General features: G+C 37.0%; 1 protein-coding gene across 8 annotated transcripts in view; it reads right to left on the bottom strand.

Moving 5' to 3' along the window:
- Window positions 1-15,546, bottom strand: part of STK39 (serine/threonine kinase 39) — an 84,839-nt gene that overhangs the window by 45,744 nt on the left and 23,549 nt on the right. For all 8 annotated transcript variants that reach the window (XM_083865767.1, XM_083865763.1, XM_083865769.1 and 5 more), the window contains 8 exons: window positions 14,746-14,854; window positions 13,257-13,398; window positions 11,014-11,069; window positions 9,274-9,383; window positions 9,074-9,175; window positions 8,749-8,882; window positions 5,488-5,536; window positions 5,316-5,381 (listed from right to left, as the gene is read on the bottom strand). In XM_083865767.1, the coding sequence (XP_083721893.1) occupies window positions 5,316-5,381; window positions 5,488-5,536; window positions 8,749-8,882; window positions 9,074-9,175; window positions 9,274-9,383; window positions 11,014-11,069; window positions 13,257-13,398; window positions 14,746-14,854 (768 nt within the window). The remainder of the gene's footprint in view (window positions 1-5,315; window positions 5,382-5,487; window positions 5,537-8,748; window positions 8,883-9,073; window positions 9,176-9,273; window positions 9,384-11,013; window positions 11,070-13,256; window positions 13,399-14,745; window positions 14,855-15,546) is intronic.

Genomic DNA, 15,546 nt, shown 5'->3' with positions numbered 1-15,546 from the left:
ATTCATCTGCCTGCACTTTCCTGACAAACTTCCCAAAAATATACAAAATCACAAGTAATACACACTTCCACATCCTCCCAAAACTCCTTGTTACCTTTATAAACAAAGACAGGCAGAAAGGATGTCTTTTCCAGAAACGAAACCCCATGACACTAAGTTAACCCAAGCTAGCCAGCTGTTGCTGCCTTCATTGACACAATATTGATTTGGCCTATATACTGGGAAAATTATCAAATAAAAACTAATTCCATTGAGACATTTTCATATAGGGAGCCATTCCAAATCCAAGAGAAAGGATCTGGTACTGGATGTCATGCAAGGGAAATGTTTGAAGTTTGATTTCTCAGAAGGTAAACAGGTAAAACCAGCCCCTTCCTGGACATTTTCAGTGACAGAAAACCAAATCCTTACAAAACAGGGCAATAAAATAGGATTGTCTTCTGCTTATTTACAAGACTTACTCCCTAATCAAAGACTATTACCAGCATCATACACACCTGGACTTCCTTTATGCTGTCTTGATTCTTTAATCACGACAGCACTTTGAAGAAAATCCTCCTCCAGTTCTGCAAGTTTCAACAGCTTTGATAAATGCCAAATACTTAAAACTACTGGTCTAATCAGAAAAGTTCTCATCACACACCAACCCCCTGGCAGTCCATGTTCAAGATATTTTTGAACAAGTCAACAGGTCATGAACACAACATTAGCTAAGGAGCAGATCAATGCAGTTACAAGAGACAGGGACTCACTACAAAATGAATTCTGAAGTGGAACTGTGATGGCCCATGGACTGGAACACACCTTCCAATAGGCAACAGAGTTACTTTTCAACAACTTATATGAATCATGCACAAGCTTTTAAACTCTGCCATAATAAGAATCCACGTTATTTTAGAGATGCAAATGGCTACTTGAAGTACAAAGGCACTCAACTAAACCATGGTTTGTTTCGAAGCTCACTTACGCAGTAATAATTAGATCCATTTGAGAAGGCAAAATCCAACCTCACAACCAACCACACAGAAGGTAAAAGCACCCTATGAAAGAAAAGATGGACAAACTCATATGCTGCATGAAGTTCCTTGCATCTAATGGTGGCATCTAACTATACGGTCACAAAAAGACTAAGCAGTCTTCCTTTATATGAAATGTTAAAGCTGGTGCAACTGCATGTGTCTGCCCCTCAAAATACTTTCAATTCTACTGCCCACTAGTGCAGGCACTGCTTTCTCATTATTTGAATTGCTGTCAAATTTACATTTTTGGAAAAAGTATTTTTATTAAATTTCCCTTCCAATTTCCCTTCCAACAAGTTCTTGAAAATAAAAAAATTACCTGACATGGTGTGAGTGTCAATACCTCCTTTTTTTTTTAACCATATAAACATAGTTTCACTATTTATTTTTAAAATTTGTAGCAGTGTTCTGGATAACCTGAACAATTCATCCTCTGCAATGGAGGGCGCTCCCTCACAAAAAGCCTTGCCAAACACATATTTATAGTTCAGCTACTGTCTTCCAGAAGAAGTGTTCCAGTAAAGCATGTCACATCACTTTTACATCAATATTATTTAAATAAGCTCTTCTTAAACTGTAAAGAAAAGTTCATATACAATTATATAAACAATCTGAGCTCAGGTTCATGTTGCTCTCTGCTTTTCAACTCAGCTGGAGTTCTGCTGTACTAACATCCATCACTAGTGAGATGTATAAGGAAGGGCTGCACATGTATGTCTTGCTGATGTGCAATCATGCTGTTATAGCTGTCCAAGAAATCTGGGATATAATGATATTTCTGTCATTAAATGCAGGGGATTGATGATATCTTATGTAATGAAACATGACCATTACTTTAAAAGAACTGTACTGAGGAGCTAGAATTCCAACCCATCCATAAAGGCATTTTTAGTGAACTATAATAAAAACTGGTATCACTCACACTAATCATCTCTTCATGCTGTCACAGGTTTTTCCCACTAACATACAACTCTCAGCTCTAAAAAAAGCTTTTATTAAGAGCACAATGCAGTAGCACCATTCCAAAAATAGAATTCAAGCCCAATTATTGCTAAGATTTTTTTTACTAGCAGCACTTCAGACAGCAATAAAATGAAATTCAGATACATGTTTTTCCCTGTTCATTTTGTAGAAGTGGCAGTCATGCAGGAGATTTTAAAAATTAAAAAAATAGGATTATAAAACCATAAAATTGACCCAGGCCCTTTGGGCATACCGAGTACTTACAGTTATAATTAATTTTTTAGTGTGACAAGATTTGAAAACTGACTGTGGAACTCTAAAAGCTGTTTCAAATTTCAAATTGCTCTATTCCAATACCGCAATCCTAATCACAAATGAAACAAAGTGTTCAGTTCAAAATGAAAACTAACTCAGCATGTGTTAATAAATAGTGTATGTAAACTCTTGGTGGGCTGTTTCATGCCAGGAGTGCACACAGCCCTCATCCAAGCAGGACAGGGCAGGCTGCTCTATCATCACATCATCCAACCAGGCAGAGGCACAGGGTGTCAGGGCTCCCACATTTATATCAATGACAAAAGCATGGCTTCACAGCATGTCCCTGCTTACCCAACCACACTGAGCTTGGACCATCCCTCACAGCCTTTTCTCCAGCTCTTCTTGATACCAGCAATGTCCTAGAGGTGAGCAGTCCCATTAGTGAAACCCAGAACTGCCAGTAAGAAGTTGCATGGGGTAACACTCATTCCTGTGGATCAGTACCAATATATATCTAACCAGGTCCTGCAGAGGGAGTGGTCCTCCTGGGTAAGTGGTTCAGCATTATCCTTAATTACTAGGCTAGGGCAAGGAAGAAGGACATAATTTTAAATTTAGCAAAAGTAAAAGCAAATGAAACAATGGAACGGGAGAACATATGCACCAACATGTAGCTTGCAATTCTAATGTTAAACAGTATTTTAAACTCACAGTGAAAACATTGCTCAATTATCAAATTGGGGTTTAAAGCAGGACATATCTCTAGAGCACCAAATGTTTTCCTCACACACCCAAGACCTGTGTACATGCTTTCAGGATTTCACAAACAGACCCGAACTCATATTCAGAAAAAAAAAGACACCAAGTATAACCTACAAAGGCAAAAGCAAAACATGTGAACACTATGTCAAGAGAGAAGAATTTAAAGTTAAAGCTAAACTGAGGCTGGAGTTCTAGGCAACAAGGCAAAGCAATTATACATGTGGTAAATGGAAGAAAAATTAGATCACCGCAGGGCAGATCTGACATCTGTACTAGCAGTGGTGCTACAGATCATTAGTCATAGGCATTTTACACCAAGTGCCACAGAAGATAATTTAAGCACTGATGACACCAGCTCCTTCCTATCCATTGCCCTAGTGATATTAGCTTTTCAATTACAGGGGCTACTTCTTCCAAGAGCAACCTCTTAGACATTTTACATGTTAATGTTTAAGTAACCAAACTCAACTCACACAAGCTTTTTAAACAAAACCCCAGAGTTTTATTATTAAAGTACATTTATATTTTATGGTGTCTTAAAACAGCACCTACATGCACAGTTCTAACAAGTGAATTAAACTTTAAATCCCCAATGAATTTTAATATTGTGTCCTTTTAAAATATAAATAATTTAGCATTTTCAGTAGTTAAAACCCAAATATTTTTTCCATTTATGATGTAATTAAAGATGTGTTAATTTGTCTGCACCACTGTATACCTTTGATTTCTTAAGATCCACACCTCTTTCAAATTAGAAAGAATTGTCATAAAGGTAATTCAAAAAATTATTTCTGGTGGCGTACGGGAGGCCATCCTGCATTCCCTCGGCAACTCCAGGTTCCACGTTATCTAAAGAAATATAAAGTCTAGGGCATGTATGCACGAGTTAACAGGCAGTGTCTAAAGCTGGCCCCGGGATCCGCTGGGAGATGAGACCCCAGGAGGCACACGCTGTGTCAGGAGCCTGGCTGGTACCAGCACATGTCTAATCACCCCCGCGCTCCCGAGGTGTGAGCGAAAACCAGAGGACGGGTTTGCTCCGGCTGGATCCCGGTTTGTGTGGGCATTGCTGCCACCACACGGCCAAACCCCGAACTCCTCCTCTCCCCCTCGCAGCTGAGAACCTGCTCAGCACAACACCCCTGCCACAAACCCTCTCAGTAGCCCTTCCTACGCCAGCCTCTCAGAGCCCACCATCAACGAGGTCCCAAAACTACTTCCATATGAAGAAGATTCGAAGGAACTTGATGCACTCAGATCTTGCTGGCTATCTCTTCCAAGTGCGAGCCATCAGCTGTGAGAATATTTCAGTGTTGCAGAATTACACCAAACCAACACTCCCAAAGACAACAGAAAATTGTACAAGTGCCGGTCAGGGAAGCTGCAGCCTAACTGATGTGCCAACAAAGGCTGAAACAGCACCTTTTCTGAAATGCCCTCCTCAAAATATCCCCCCAGCAAGTCTGCTTTTAGAAGGCTGGACTCAGCACACTACTGTGTCACCTGCAGAGGCTCAGCAGTCTCTGAGCAGGCACCTCATACTGAAGAGACATGGTGAGTTAAGTCACAACAGGAAGAGAAAAGGGAGTTCAATAATTTTTCGTACACAACAAACAGAAGTCTACCTTCATTTCTGTTTCTTAGCTCTTATGAACAGCAGTTTGCTTCATATTTAAAGACTTTACAATACTTACCTGTTAAGAGTTACTATTTTTTTTATTCTGCTGCACATGACTTGGTAAGCTCAGTTATGCAAGTGCCAAAGGCACCACAGAAATACCAGCATATGCCATAGCTGTGGGTTTAACTCTGTCACCCATGGAATAAGGCTCCACTGGTCTGAAAAACTCAGCAGCACTCTTGCAGAGTTTCAACCTGACTTTTTGGGAATACTATTTGAAATAATCCAAAGATCCAGGCAGCTGTCAATAAATACCATTTAAAGTATGTTCACCCTTTCCCAGGTGATCAATGAAGAGATGAATTGTGCAGTTTATGAACCTATATGTTTGCAGGTCACCTTTTTTCCCCACAACTACTTCACCTGTAGCTTTCCAAGAGGAAGTGAGAAAAAAAATCTTATCAAGTATGACAAACATCATGTATCATTTTGACAAGGCCAGGAAAGAAGTAAAAATGTCTTAGGGCTTCCCAGAGAAAGCAAGGCTGCAGAGAACATTCATTCAACACTCACTATCTTTGAAGGACTACATTAAAAGTATGGCTCAGTCATTCAACTAAGTATGTAAGGCAACTGAGGAGCTCCTGCTTTATACTCCACACCAGACAAGAAAAATAGGTGAATGCACTCACCTTTTTTGCTCTTTGTGCTATATTAGGTGTTCTAGTGAGAAGCTTTTCAATCAGGTATTCTCTATTCTGCAAAACCAACATTTGTTAAGTCAAAAATCAATACAAGAAAAGAAGAAATTTCACATAGATTTTAAGGCAGAGCGAAATTTACTCGTAGGGTTAAACGTTTTACCTTGGCTTTCTGGAAAAATTTGCATTTTAAAAGTTCTGCTGCTGTGGGCCTGAAAGATCAATAATAAATTAGAACAGAAAACAAAGACCCCTCTCAGTGAATACAGTACAAGACGTTAGTTAAATGGTACGTCTCTAATACTTTTGAATTAGTACTGTATGAATGGGGAATGAATGATAATAACTACTGAATTAATTCACACAAACTCACTTACCACACATGAAAAAAAATTAAGCCTCTTTATGGCAAAAATACCAAAAAAGAGAGAAAAAAAAATCAGTCTCTTAAGCTGCACATTTCCCTTTTTTCAACACAAATGCATTTAACCTTTAAAAAAAAAAAAAAAAAAAAAAAAAAAAAAAAAAAAAAGCAGGTATTGCTTTCTTCCCCAAATGACTCTACAAATACAACTAAAATTTTGATCCACAGCAATAAAAGTATAATTACATTTTCCATACAGCAGCATCAGTACCTCCTATTGGCATTATTTTACCTCTTTGATGTCAGCAGATATTCTCAAGAAACTAAACTGACACTATTACCATGATGCATAAACCAAAGACTCATTGGGATCATCTTCCAATCAAACAGACAAATACAAATCAAAACAATAGCTGTAAGGTAAAAACTGACACACATCATTTTTACTTGCAGTTCTGTTTAAGTCTGTTTCAGCATTTCCAAGAGATAACCACAACCTCACAGCAACCAAAGTGATTCCAACAGCAGGTTTAGTCTCCCTAGCATCAGGGATCCGAAAAGCTACTTATCTAGCCAAAGCCACTAGTACCACTTTGGTACTGAAGCAGACTCTGGAGGGAAAGCAAAGCATCTCTTGGGATGAGATAAAATCCTCCACCATTGCCATTAGGAACCCACACCACCATTCAGGACTAATTTTGACACGGCTAAATTAAGGGAAGTCAAAATCTTCAAGACTCATAATTTCTAAATAAACAGAAGCAACATCTGCTCTAGTTTTCCATTGGAATTCCAGTAAGAGATTGAATATAGAACAAACCAGGAAAAACAGTGAGAAAGTTTCCATTTGGAAAATCTCACCTTCAAAAAACCCCCAAAAATCTGACCTAGTTTATTTCTTTGAGGACAGATCTATAAAGAAGGTGAGCAAAAGAGGAGTAGTAAATAGTCTGTATGTATATATCAGTTCACACCTGCAAGAAATAATGAAACAACTCTTGACATTAATAGAATTCAATTTAGATACAGGAAGTAGGTTCCATAGAGCATGTATTTTTCTTCACCTCCAAAGCATCAAGTTCTACAATAAAGGAGTTCAGATTAGTGGTCCTGTGGAGACCATCAGTAGTATTTCATACATGTATCTTGGATGAGCAAAAAGGAAGGGAAAACTATTTAAAAGAAAAATCAGCTTCTGTGCCAAAGTTTTAAAGTTCTCAAAGTACAGTACCATCACATCTCATAAGAGGACTATGCACACTTAAAAGCTACATTTTAGTAAAGTTTTATGCAAACTAGTGTTCTCCATTCCTCTAGCATTAATTATGCCAGACACTTCTGAACTGCTCTGGAAATGTTTTCTGCTCCTGTTTTTCCACACAAGCTGTGGCAATGAATTGCAGCTGAGGATTGTGAGCAGCATCTTCAGCACTGGGGAGAAACACTCACAGAAATCCCCAAAACAAAAACATCATAGCCTGAGACAACAGCAGTGCAATGTCAGTCCTAGAATTTGTCCCAAAGAGCAAGGACTTCTCCCACAACTGACATGACAGCTACTGGAGAGATCTCTGTGCAAAATTACATCCTGGATTGTAAGAAACATGGAAAATAGTGATGACCCCCCCAGTATAAAAATAATTGTTCTATATCTGTTTCTATCTGAACATATATTTGCTGGTCTAATTGTTCCATTAAAGGCAATCCTGAGTATAAAAGTATTGCATGTGTTTCAACAAATGTATAAATTTAAATAAGTACCTTGAACACCAATGCTTCAACACCAATGCCTTTACTATACATTAGGTAACTCAGCATTGTATATTCAAGGAGACAAAGAAAACTTATTTTATTTACTTCTCATTACTTCATACCACTTTAATCTTGCCCTGAAATTTGCTAGATATTGGAAACTAAAAGAAGCTTGATTATCCATTATTATTATTATTATTATCTGTAAGCAGTCAAACTGCAGCACTAAGCTTAAAGCATCAGAACTTGCTACTAAGACCAACAAGGGTAAGGGGTTTGGGAATCTGAAAGCAGTACAGAAATTATCTTTGAGCAAAACAAAATTTCTGAAGTATTTCAAGAATGAAGATGTGGCCACAGTCTCTTTTCTTAATTATACTTGTTCTCTAGTATTTCTGCTGTCACCTTTTCAATTTGACTCCCTACAACCACATCCTGGACTTAGGCTAACACTACATCAGAAAGTACACACCATAAATGACACGTCAATTAGGACTTCTCTCTCAGAACAATCTTTCCCCAAAAATAGTAGCTCTGAAACTCTAGAAAACAGTGATATACTAAATACCTTCAGAAATAATGCTAATTAGAATGTGCTTCCTACAATTCTTCAGCAAGAAAAGCCTGCAAAAAGTGTCTCTAGATATAAAATGAATAAATAAACTAATCATTCAGGGAACTCGGGACCTCAACAGTGGTTTTGGAGTAGATGTTTAATACTTTCAATACCTTGGCTATTTAAAAAAACATAGCAAGAAAGGACAAATAGCAAAGACACCATGACATGCAATTCCCTACATAAACATGAGGAAAATTCAACAAACTTGGAGACCCTTACTTTACAGTAAAAAAATAAATACCTCTTAGTAAGTAATTTTCTCTGGAAATATCCCATTTAAAAACAAATGAGAAAAACGAACATTAAAATATTTCTTTTTCTTTTAAAGGCCAAGAGAATGATATATTTAGTGACCAACTATTCTGCTGCTCAGTCTGAACAATCTTGTTAGACTTATGCACAGTATCAAGATTTATATCTTGCTTCAGATGAGAAATTAAGATGTAGAGCAAGGACTTTTGTTTAATTGGCATTTAATTCAATACTGTGTTTAAGTATAAACACATTAGGTTAACAATCAGGAAAAGCAAACTTAAGGAACAGTAAAGAGGCAATTTCTTCTCCCCAGATGAAGGTGACTGAAAGCTGCTTTTTACAAAATTCAAACCATCCACTTAAAGATTACATAACCTAAAGTAGTCTACATATTTTTAAAAATAATTCTATTTTACATGGCAATAGTGACCTACCTTTTGGAAGGATCTTTTTGAAGGCATAATGATATTAGTTTTCTAAAGGATTTGCCATACTTTTTCATCATCTCCTTGTCCTCTACACCTGTCTCTAAAGTAGGAGGGTCATTTTGAAGCGTTAGCATTAATACCTAAAATAAACCCAAAAATGAGGTGTTGTAAGCGAAACCAATTGGAAACGTAGAAATTAAAAGAGACAAAATGCTCCACAAAATACATCTATTTAGATACCCTTAGTGCTATTGAAAATGAAGTAGTACTAACTATCTAGCAGCATTAATAATACAGCTAACAGCATTAAGAATTACAAAGTGATTGTTACTTTCATGGGAGGGTATTTGTGATAAGGTGCTGCTCCTGTTGCTAACTCAATGGCTGTTATCCCAAAACTCCACATATCGGCCTTGAAGTCATAACCTCGCACCTGAAACAGAACCAGAAGGGAAAACCAAGATGGTAATGTCTCAAGCTCCAAAACTAAAAGACAAAATGCTTTAAATTTTTGATTAGCATTAGAAATACCTGCTCCATTACTTCAGGGGCCATCCAACAGGGAGTACCAACAAACGTTTTCCTTACTTTGTTACGAGTAACATCACCTCCAGTTGCTAAAAATGCACTAACACCAAAATCTGGGAAGGAAGAGAAAAATTGAAATCTGTTGAACTACCAAAAATAAAGCAAACGTTTTACATTTTAGAAATAAAGTCAGTTCCCAAAGGTATGCCTAAAGAAACTCTCTATTGCAGAGCTGACCTTTGCTCCACGACACACTGTTCATGAAATGCTATGGAATAGAAATTGCAGCTTTATCAGGGAAATACACACTAAAACATCCTCAAGTTTAACCTCTCAGTATGTGTCTTCCTGAATAAAGTTGCAAAGGGCTCCAGTACATCTGTCACTTAAGGTTTTCAAATATACACTTTGTGCCAAGGTTTGCATTTGCTATGGTTCAAAGATGAGGAGCTTCTTCTGCATAGCAACTAAATATGAATGTGATTTGAACAAGAGAGAATACCATATGTCATTTCAATTCTTATGGGAATTCGACAAACCAAAGACAATCAGAAAAGTCATCACTAATATGTACTTAATAGTAGACCAGGACATGAATAGCTTTTTCCAAATTCTTAAATAGAAGAAGGAAAAAAAAAGAAAAAAAAGTCAGGCTCAGTGTTCTGTTAAGCCATTACTACATGAGTGACAGCTGTATGGGAGAGGTAGGTGTGTAAGTGGAAGAAAGAGCAGGTTCCCAATGTATGCAGAAATACTGTCAATTTGAATGCACATATATGAAGAGTATTTTCAACTGTACTTTTTACAATCCAGTTATACTGAAATGGAGTAGCTCACTATAGACTTCGATTTATTCCCTATTGCTTTCCTATACTTACCTGATTTTCAGGTTGAAAAGAAAACACCTCCAGTAATTACAGAAAAATGTAATTTTGTCATTATTTGACACTGGCATATTAAACTCCTTAAAATACATATTTACACAGTATTTTGAAAGCATAATTAATACAAAAACTACAACTTCTGTCTACAGCCATTTTTATAACCAAGGGCTCCCAGTGCTCAGTCACGGACGGCCTGGCAGTGTGCTGGGGGAAGGAGCAGGTATCACCGCCTGCTCCCACTGTTTTCCAGATAATCTGATATCAGCCTGAGAGATGGAATATGAGCCTTGCTCTTATGAGACCAAATAATTTAATTCTCACAGACTACAGCTGAAGAAGCACATCAATGCACTCAGAAGACCTTTAAGATGCTAAACTGTATCTAACAGACACCACTGCCAGACCAAATGGCAGATATGCCAAAAATAATTCTCAGTGAGATATGTCTCATGCATCTCAGTGACTAGTAAACTTATAGTCAAAGTCCTTATAAAGGACAGTACACACAGATTATTGGATCCTCAAGAACTATTAAAATTACTTGCAGGAAAAAATGAAATTAACAGTTTCTACCATTTGCAAGCTGTTTAAGGTGCATGGGTGAAGCAAATGGAAACATTAAGGGGACATTAGAAAGCTTCCTTATATATTTGATGGGAAAGAGAGAAATATTGAATAATTTCTGAGTCAAGTATCATTAATCATGAATCCTGAAATCTGAAACTGGGCAACTTGTGGGTACCCAAATGAAATAGTTAAAAGCCAACAGAAAAACTTTCCCCCTTAATATCAGTTGCCCTTGATCCACCTGCAATTGCCTTTTTCTTTTATTTATCCATTACTCTACCACCACCATTACCTGCTATCTGTACAGAGCCATCCTCACCCAGAAGAATGTTGCCAGCCTTCAAATCTCTAGAATGTACAAACAGGGGTTAGCATGAAAGCACATACTGCATATTTTATGCAAACAAATAAATATTGCATACCAAATAATTTCACAAGATAGCATTTTCAAATTTAAACCAGAAAAAAGAAAGCTGATGTGTAAAATGGAACTGAATAATGTTAAAACAGAGTGCAGAACTCAGACTCTAACAAATTTTCACATATAAAATGACCAGAATTCAGTTCTAGAATAAATGAGCAGAATTCAGGGATAGGTTTTAAGAAGACAGATATTTAGGTTCAAAGTCTGGTTTACCACCTTTTATAAATATAGTCTCACAAACTGAAAGCTTTCAGAGCTGTAAACCAAGAATTAATACTTTTTCACGTCCAACTGCACCAGTAATGAAAAAGAAAAGTTGGAAAAAAAATTCTCCTCTTCAATCTCTTCAGAGAAGAGACACATCTTCAAAAGAGGTAAATGTACTGCACATTTCTATCCAATTAAGCCTTTAAAGCCCAGGAACAGACATAGTTTGCTATAGAGTACAGTGGTAAAAAGTTACTTGGCATTGAATATGTTCAAAATTTAGAATGTGCTTCAGAGTTAAGAATATCCATCAAACACACTATTCACACATGTGATGTTCAGAAGAAAACTCTGTGGTTGTTTTGGTTTGGTTTGTTTTTTTTTTCTAATAGAAACATGCACCCCATTCTTAATGTGCAGTTTAAAACTGTCATACAGAATCTATCATAACAATTACAACTTGAGAAAATTACCCTTTCCAAGTTTTATTGAATTCATATTACTACTGAGAGGTAACATAACCTGTTTCCTCATATATATGTGTGTATATATATATATATATATAAACACATTAAGAAGAATGCATTGAAACAACAGAACGAGATCCCTGAATAATTTTGAAAACATTCTAACAAATGCCACCTGACACAATACTCCCTGAATTATACCACGGCATTCACCTATAATGTACATGGGAAATTGAAGGCACAGTGTTTCAACTTCAACAGGACTTCTGCACAGTTAAAAAAAAAGGAGAAATCTTAGATGTATCATATAGATCTCTCTTTTTATCTTAAGGTACTTTAACAAAAGACAAGGAGAATTCAGAAATCCAACCACAGAGTCCTGTTATCCTTAAAAGTTCATGAATGTGCCCTTCACAACAATATCAGCTTAACAGAATACAGTAAATTAAGGTCTAAGACAGATCTTTGGCATGCCAGACCAGAAGCCAAGATAACTATTCTTTATTTCTCCGTTTATCTCGATTTTCTCCCTGCCAAAGGAAGAAATAGCTCTTGATTTACATCAGTGACAGTTCATTTATAAGATGAGACATAAGACGTACACATAATGAACAATTACTGCACCACATCAGTACCACCTCCATTCTCAGACTCCTATCTGCAGCAAACCTGTTTTTTTGGGAAAAAGATTCCCTTATCATAGGCTAACACTTGAAACAGAAAACCTCCTGCATATACTTTCCTTAAAAGAAAAATTCACCTCAGTAAAATTAATAGGAAGGTCAGAACACACTTCCAACAATCAAAGAGTGGGGACAACCTCTGGGTTCCCACAGCAGATACGTATATACCACCCCAGGGGATATGCACAATTACATGGAGGAAGTCAGTGGAGAGAGAATATACAGAACACAGCAATCATTAGATGCATATACACTAAGATGCAGTTCCACAGCATCAATCCCAGCTTCACATGTGGGCATAAAAGAAGGTCTGTAGAGTTGTAACAGGTATTTACTGATTACCAGGAAAAAAATCATTTCACATTTTTAGAGGAGTCCCAGTGCCCAAGATTACAGGTGAACTGTGCAACCCAGTAACCAAGTCACAAAGCATATAGCACAAACTAGAATCAGATTAGGTATCTGGAGCACCAGCAGACACAGGACTATGGACCACAGTTCTAGCACACTTATCACAGCACAAACCTATTCAAACTAGAAGAGAGATAAAGACCCAGGCAAATACTAAATATAAGTGACAAACTGCAACCAAGATTACAGCATCTGCCCAAGCACTATCACTTGGTAATTACTGCTCACATTTATGGAAGTGAAAGAGGCAATACAACTTGCTTAGCCAAGCCACTGCAGCTGACCAGAATCAACAAGCTACAGTCAATTTTGAAAATGCTTTTCACTATGTATATGCTCCTACCTGTGAATTTGTCCATTCCTGTGTAGATAGTCTAAGCCCTCCAAAACTTCTTTAAGAATTGTTGCTATTATGGGTTCTTCAAGCACACCATTTTTGTGCTCTCCTCTGTTGACAATATACTTTATTATGTCAAGCATTGAACCTGTATTACAGATCCAGGAGAGGAAAAAAAGTATATACAAAGCATTATCATATCAGATTCTTTAGGAAGCTGTATTCCTTTATTCTTTCTATGCTATTGCAATTTAAATCTTTGCATTTTTACACATAAATCTTTGCATTTATGTGTAAATTCTTCATGTAACTAGCTCTTAAAATAAAGCACACTACTAAGCCATCCAAACAAGATACAGAGCACCGCTTTTTGTAAAAAATACCGTAACACTTAATGATCCATTAGAAAGATCTGGTAACAGCTTGCAAAGCAACCACAAATTAAAAATTCAGGAGTACCTCATATTTAAATAGATAGGTACTGCAAAGGTCTTGGTTTATTATCCAGTTTAGATTATGGTTCACGTGTTCATGATGTAAACATGCAGCTGCAAGATTGGAAGGTGACAAATGCAAACAAATGGTAACATTCCCAGTGACACAGAGTTTGACATTGAACTTCAGTTATTATACACTTCAAGGCATTTAATGGAAACATTTTGTTTTTATCCAAGCGCTATTCGACAGCTCACAGTAATTTCCTGTCATGAATCACTGGTTTCTCTCATGCTCTGTGCTTGCTTTTGCTTGAACTGATCAATTCAACCAAATGTGACACAACAAGTGTTATGAGCACTTCCCATCCCTGTTTTCCAGCATCATGGCAAAGTAGTCTGCTGCCATCAAGACTAATCTTGAACAACATCATGTAACAGCCAGGACCATCACACCCTACTCTGGAGCTTCTCTTTTCTAAACTACAAGCACATTAAGTTCAGTCCCCTGTTTTCTCTTCCAGAACTAAATAAGAATTTTATACCAGTAACTATCATCATTAAAAATATGCAATGAGTGTTTGGTTTGCTTAAGCAATAAAAAGGATGCAATATGTGTAATACTAGCCCTAGGATGGATCTTGCTTGAATAAGGAATGAGTAAAACTCATTATGAAATCAGAAATATATGGATTTTTATAAAAATACAGAGGATTCTAGAGAAACTCCATAAAAGATCACATTGACAGAATTAACTTAATTCTAATCAGTTTTCCCTACACAGCCTTTATAGAGAACATTGATAAATTGGTTCAGAATGAAAATTAAATTCTGTTTATATAACTACTGTATTTCTGTAATTCTTAGCCTGTCCTATGAATACAGATATATAAACTTTGTAAGCTTCCACATTCCTCCTTAACATGCCTACATCTTGAGGTTCATCCTATGTAGTGTCTACTCCTTTCTGATTAGTTTAAGTCAATGAACTCAAAGGTGGTACATTAGGAAAAAAATCCTACAGTTGCCTTGCAGCTAAACAAGTAAAACCAGTAACTTACCCCCACTTAACAGCTTCATAACCAGCCAAAGTTCATCCTTCACCACAAAAGATGTGTAATAGGTCACCACATTAGGGTGATTGCACTGACTCATTGCTTGAATTTCTTTCTGTAAGAAATACAAAGCCCAACACAACAGAGCCAGCTATCAGTTTTGCTAATATAAAGTTTAAATTTCCAAAGTGAAATACTATAACAGAACTAAAGTATGTACAAAGTATGCATCAAGGCATTAAAACATTTCAATTTACCTAAAGATCTGCATGCAAGAAAAAAATAATTGCTAAGAACAGGAGGGAAGTTTGGCCCCAAAATACAGGCATAGCTACATCACTTCTCTTCTGAGAACAGCAAAGAAATTAGTCAAATTCACAAGTGAGCAATGAAGAATGAGTAGTCTCCAAGAGCTGAAGCTGTGGGTATAGGCTGGACAACAAAACGCAAGGAAAGGTCAAAATCTACTGCATTTTCTGTTCAAAAGGGATAAGAAGAGTAGAATGGCAACAGGTAGGAAAGGAGGAAGGAAGCCATTGAACAAAGGACACACCACCACTGGCTCAGCTACTGTGGAATGGACAGGTAGACACCAGAGCCACACAACCAAACAGAAACGGAGAAAAAGCAATATTACAGGCCAAAAGTCATAGGAAACAATTGACTAGAGGAACACACAGTCACCAACAGATGCACAACATGGCACTACCAAGTAACAGCATCTATGACACGCCACAGCTGTACACATTAAGAATGACTGTCTTGTATCTGTTAATTCAAGCAGAGCTCTTTTTCTATTCACTCTTT

Source organism: Zosterops lateralis (assembly GCF_965231275.1).
Source record: "Zosterops lateralis genome assembly, chromosome: 7".
NCBI lineage: Eukaryota > Metazoa > Chordata > Aves > Passeriformes > Zosteropidae > Zosterops > Zosterops lateralis.
The sequence above is the reverse complement of the archived record's forward strand: the minus strand, read 5'-3'. Positions and strand labels throughout refer to the sequence as shown.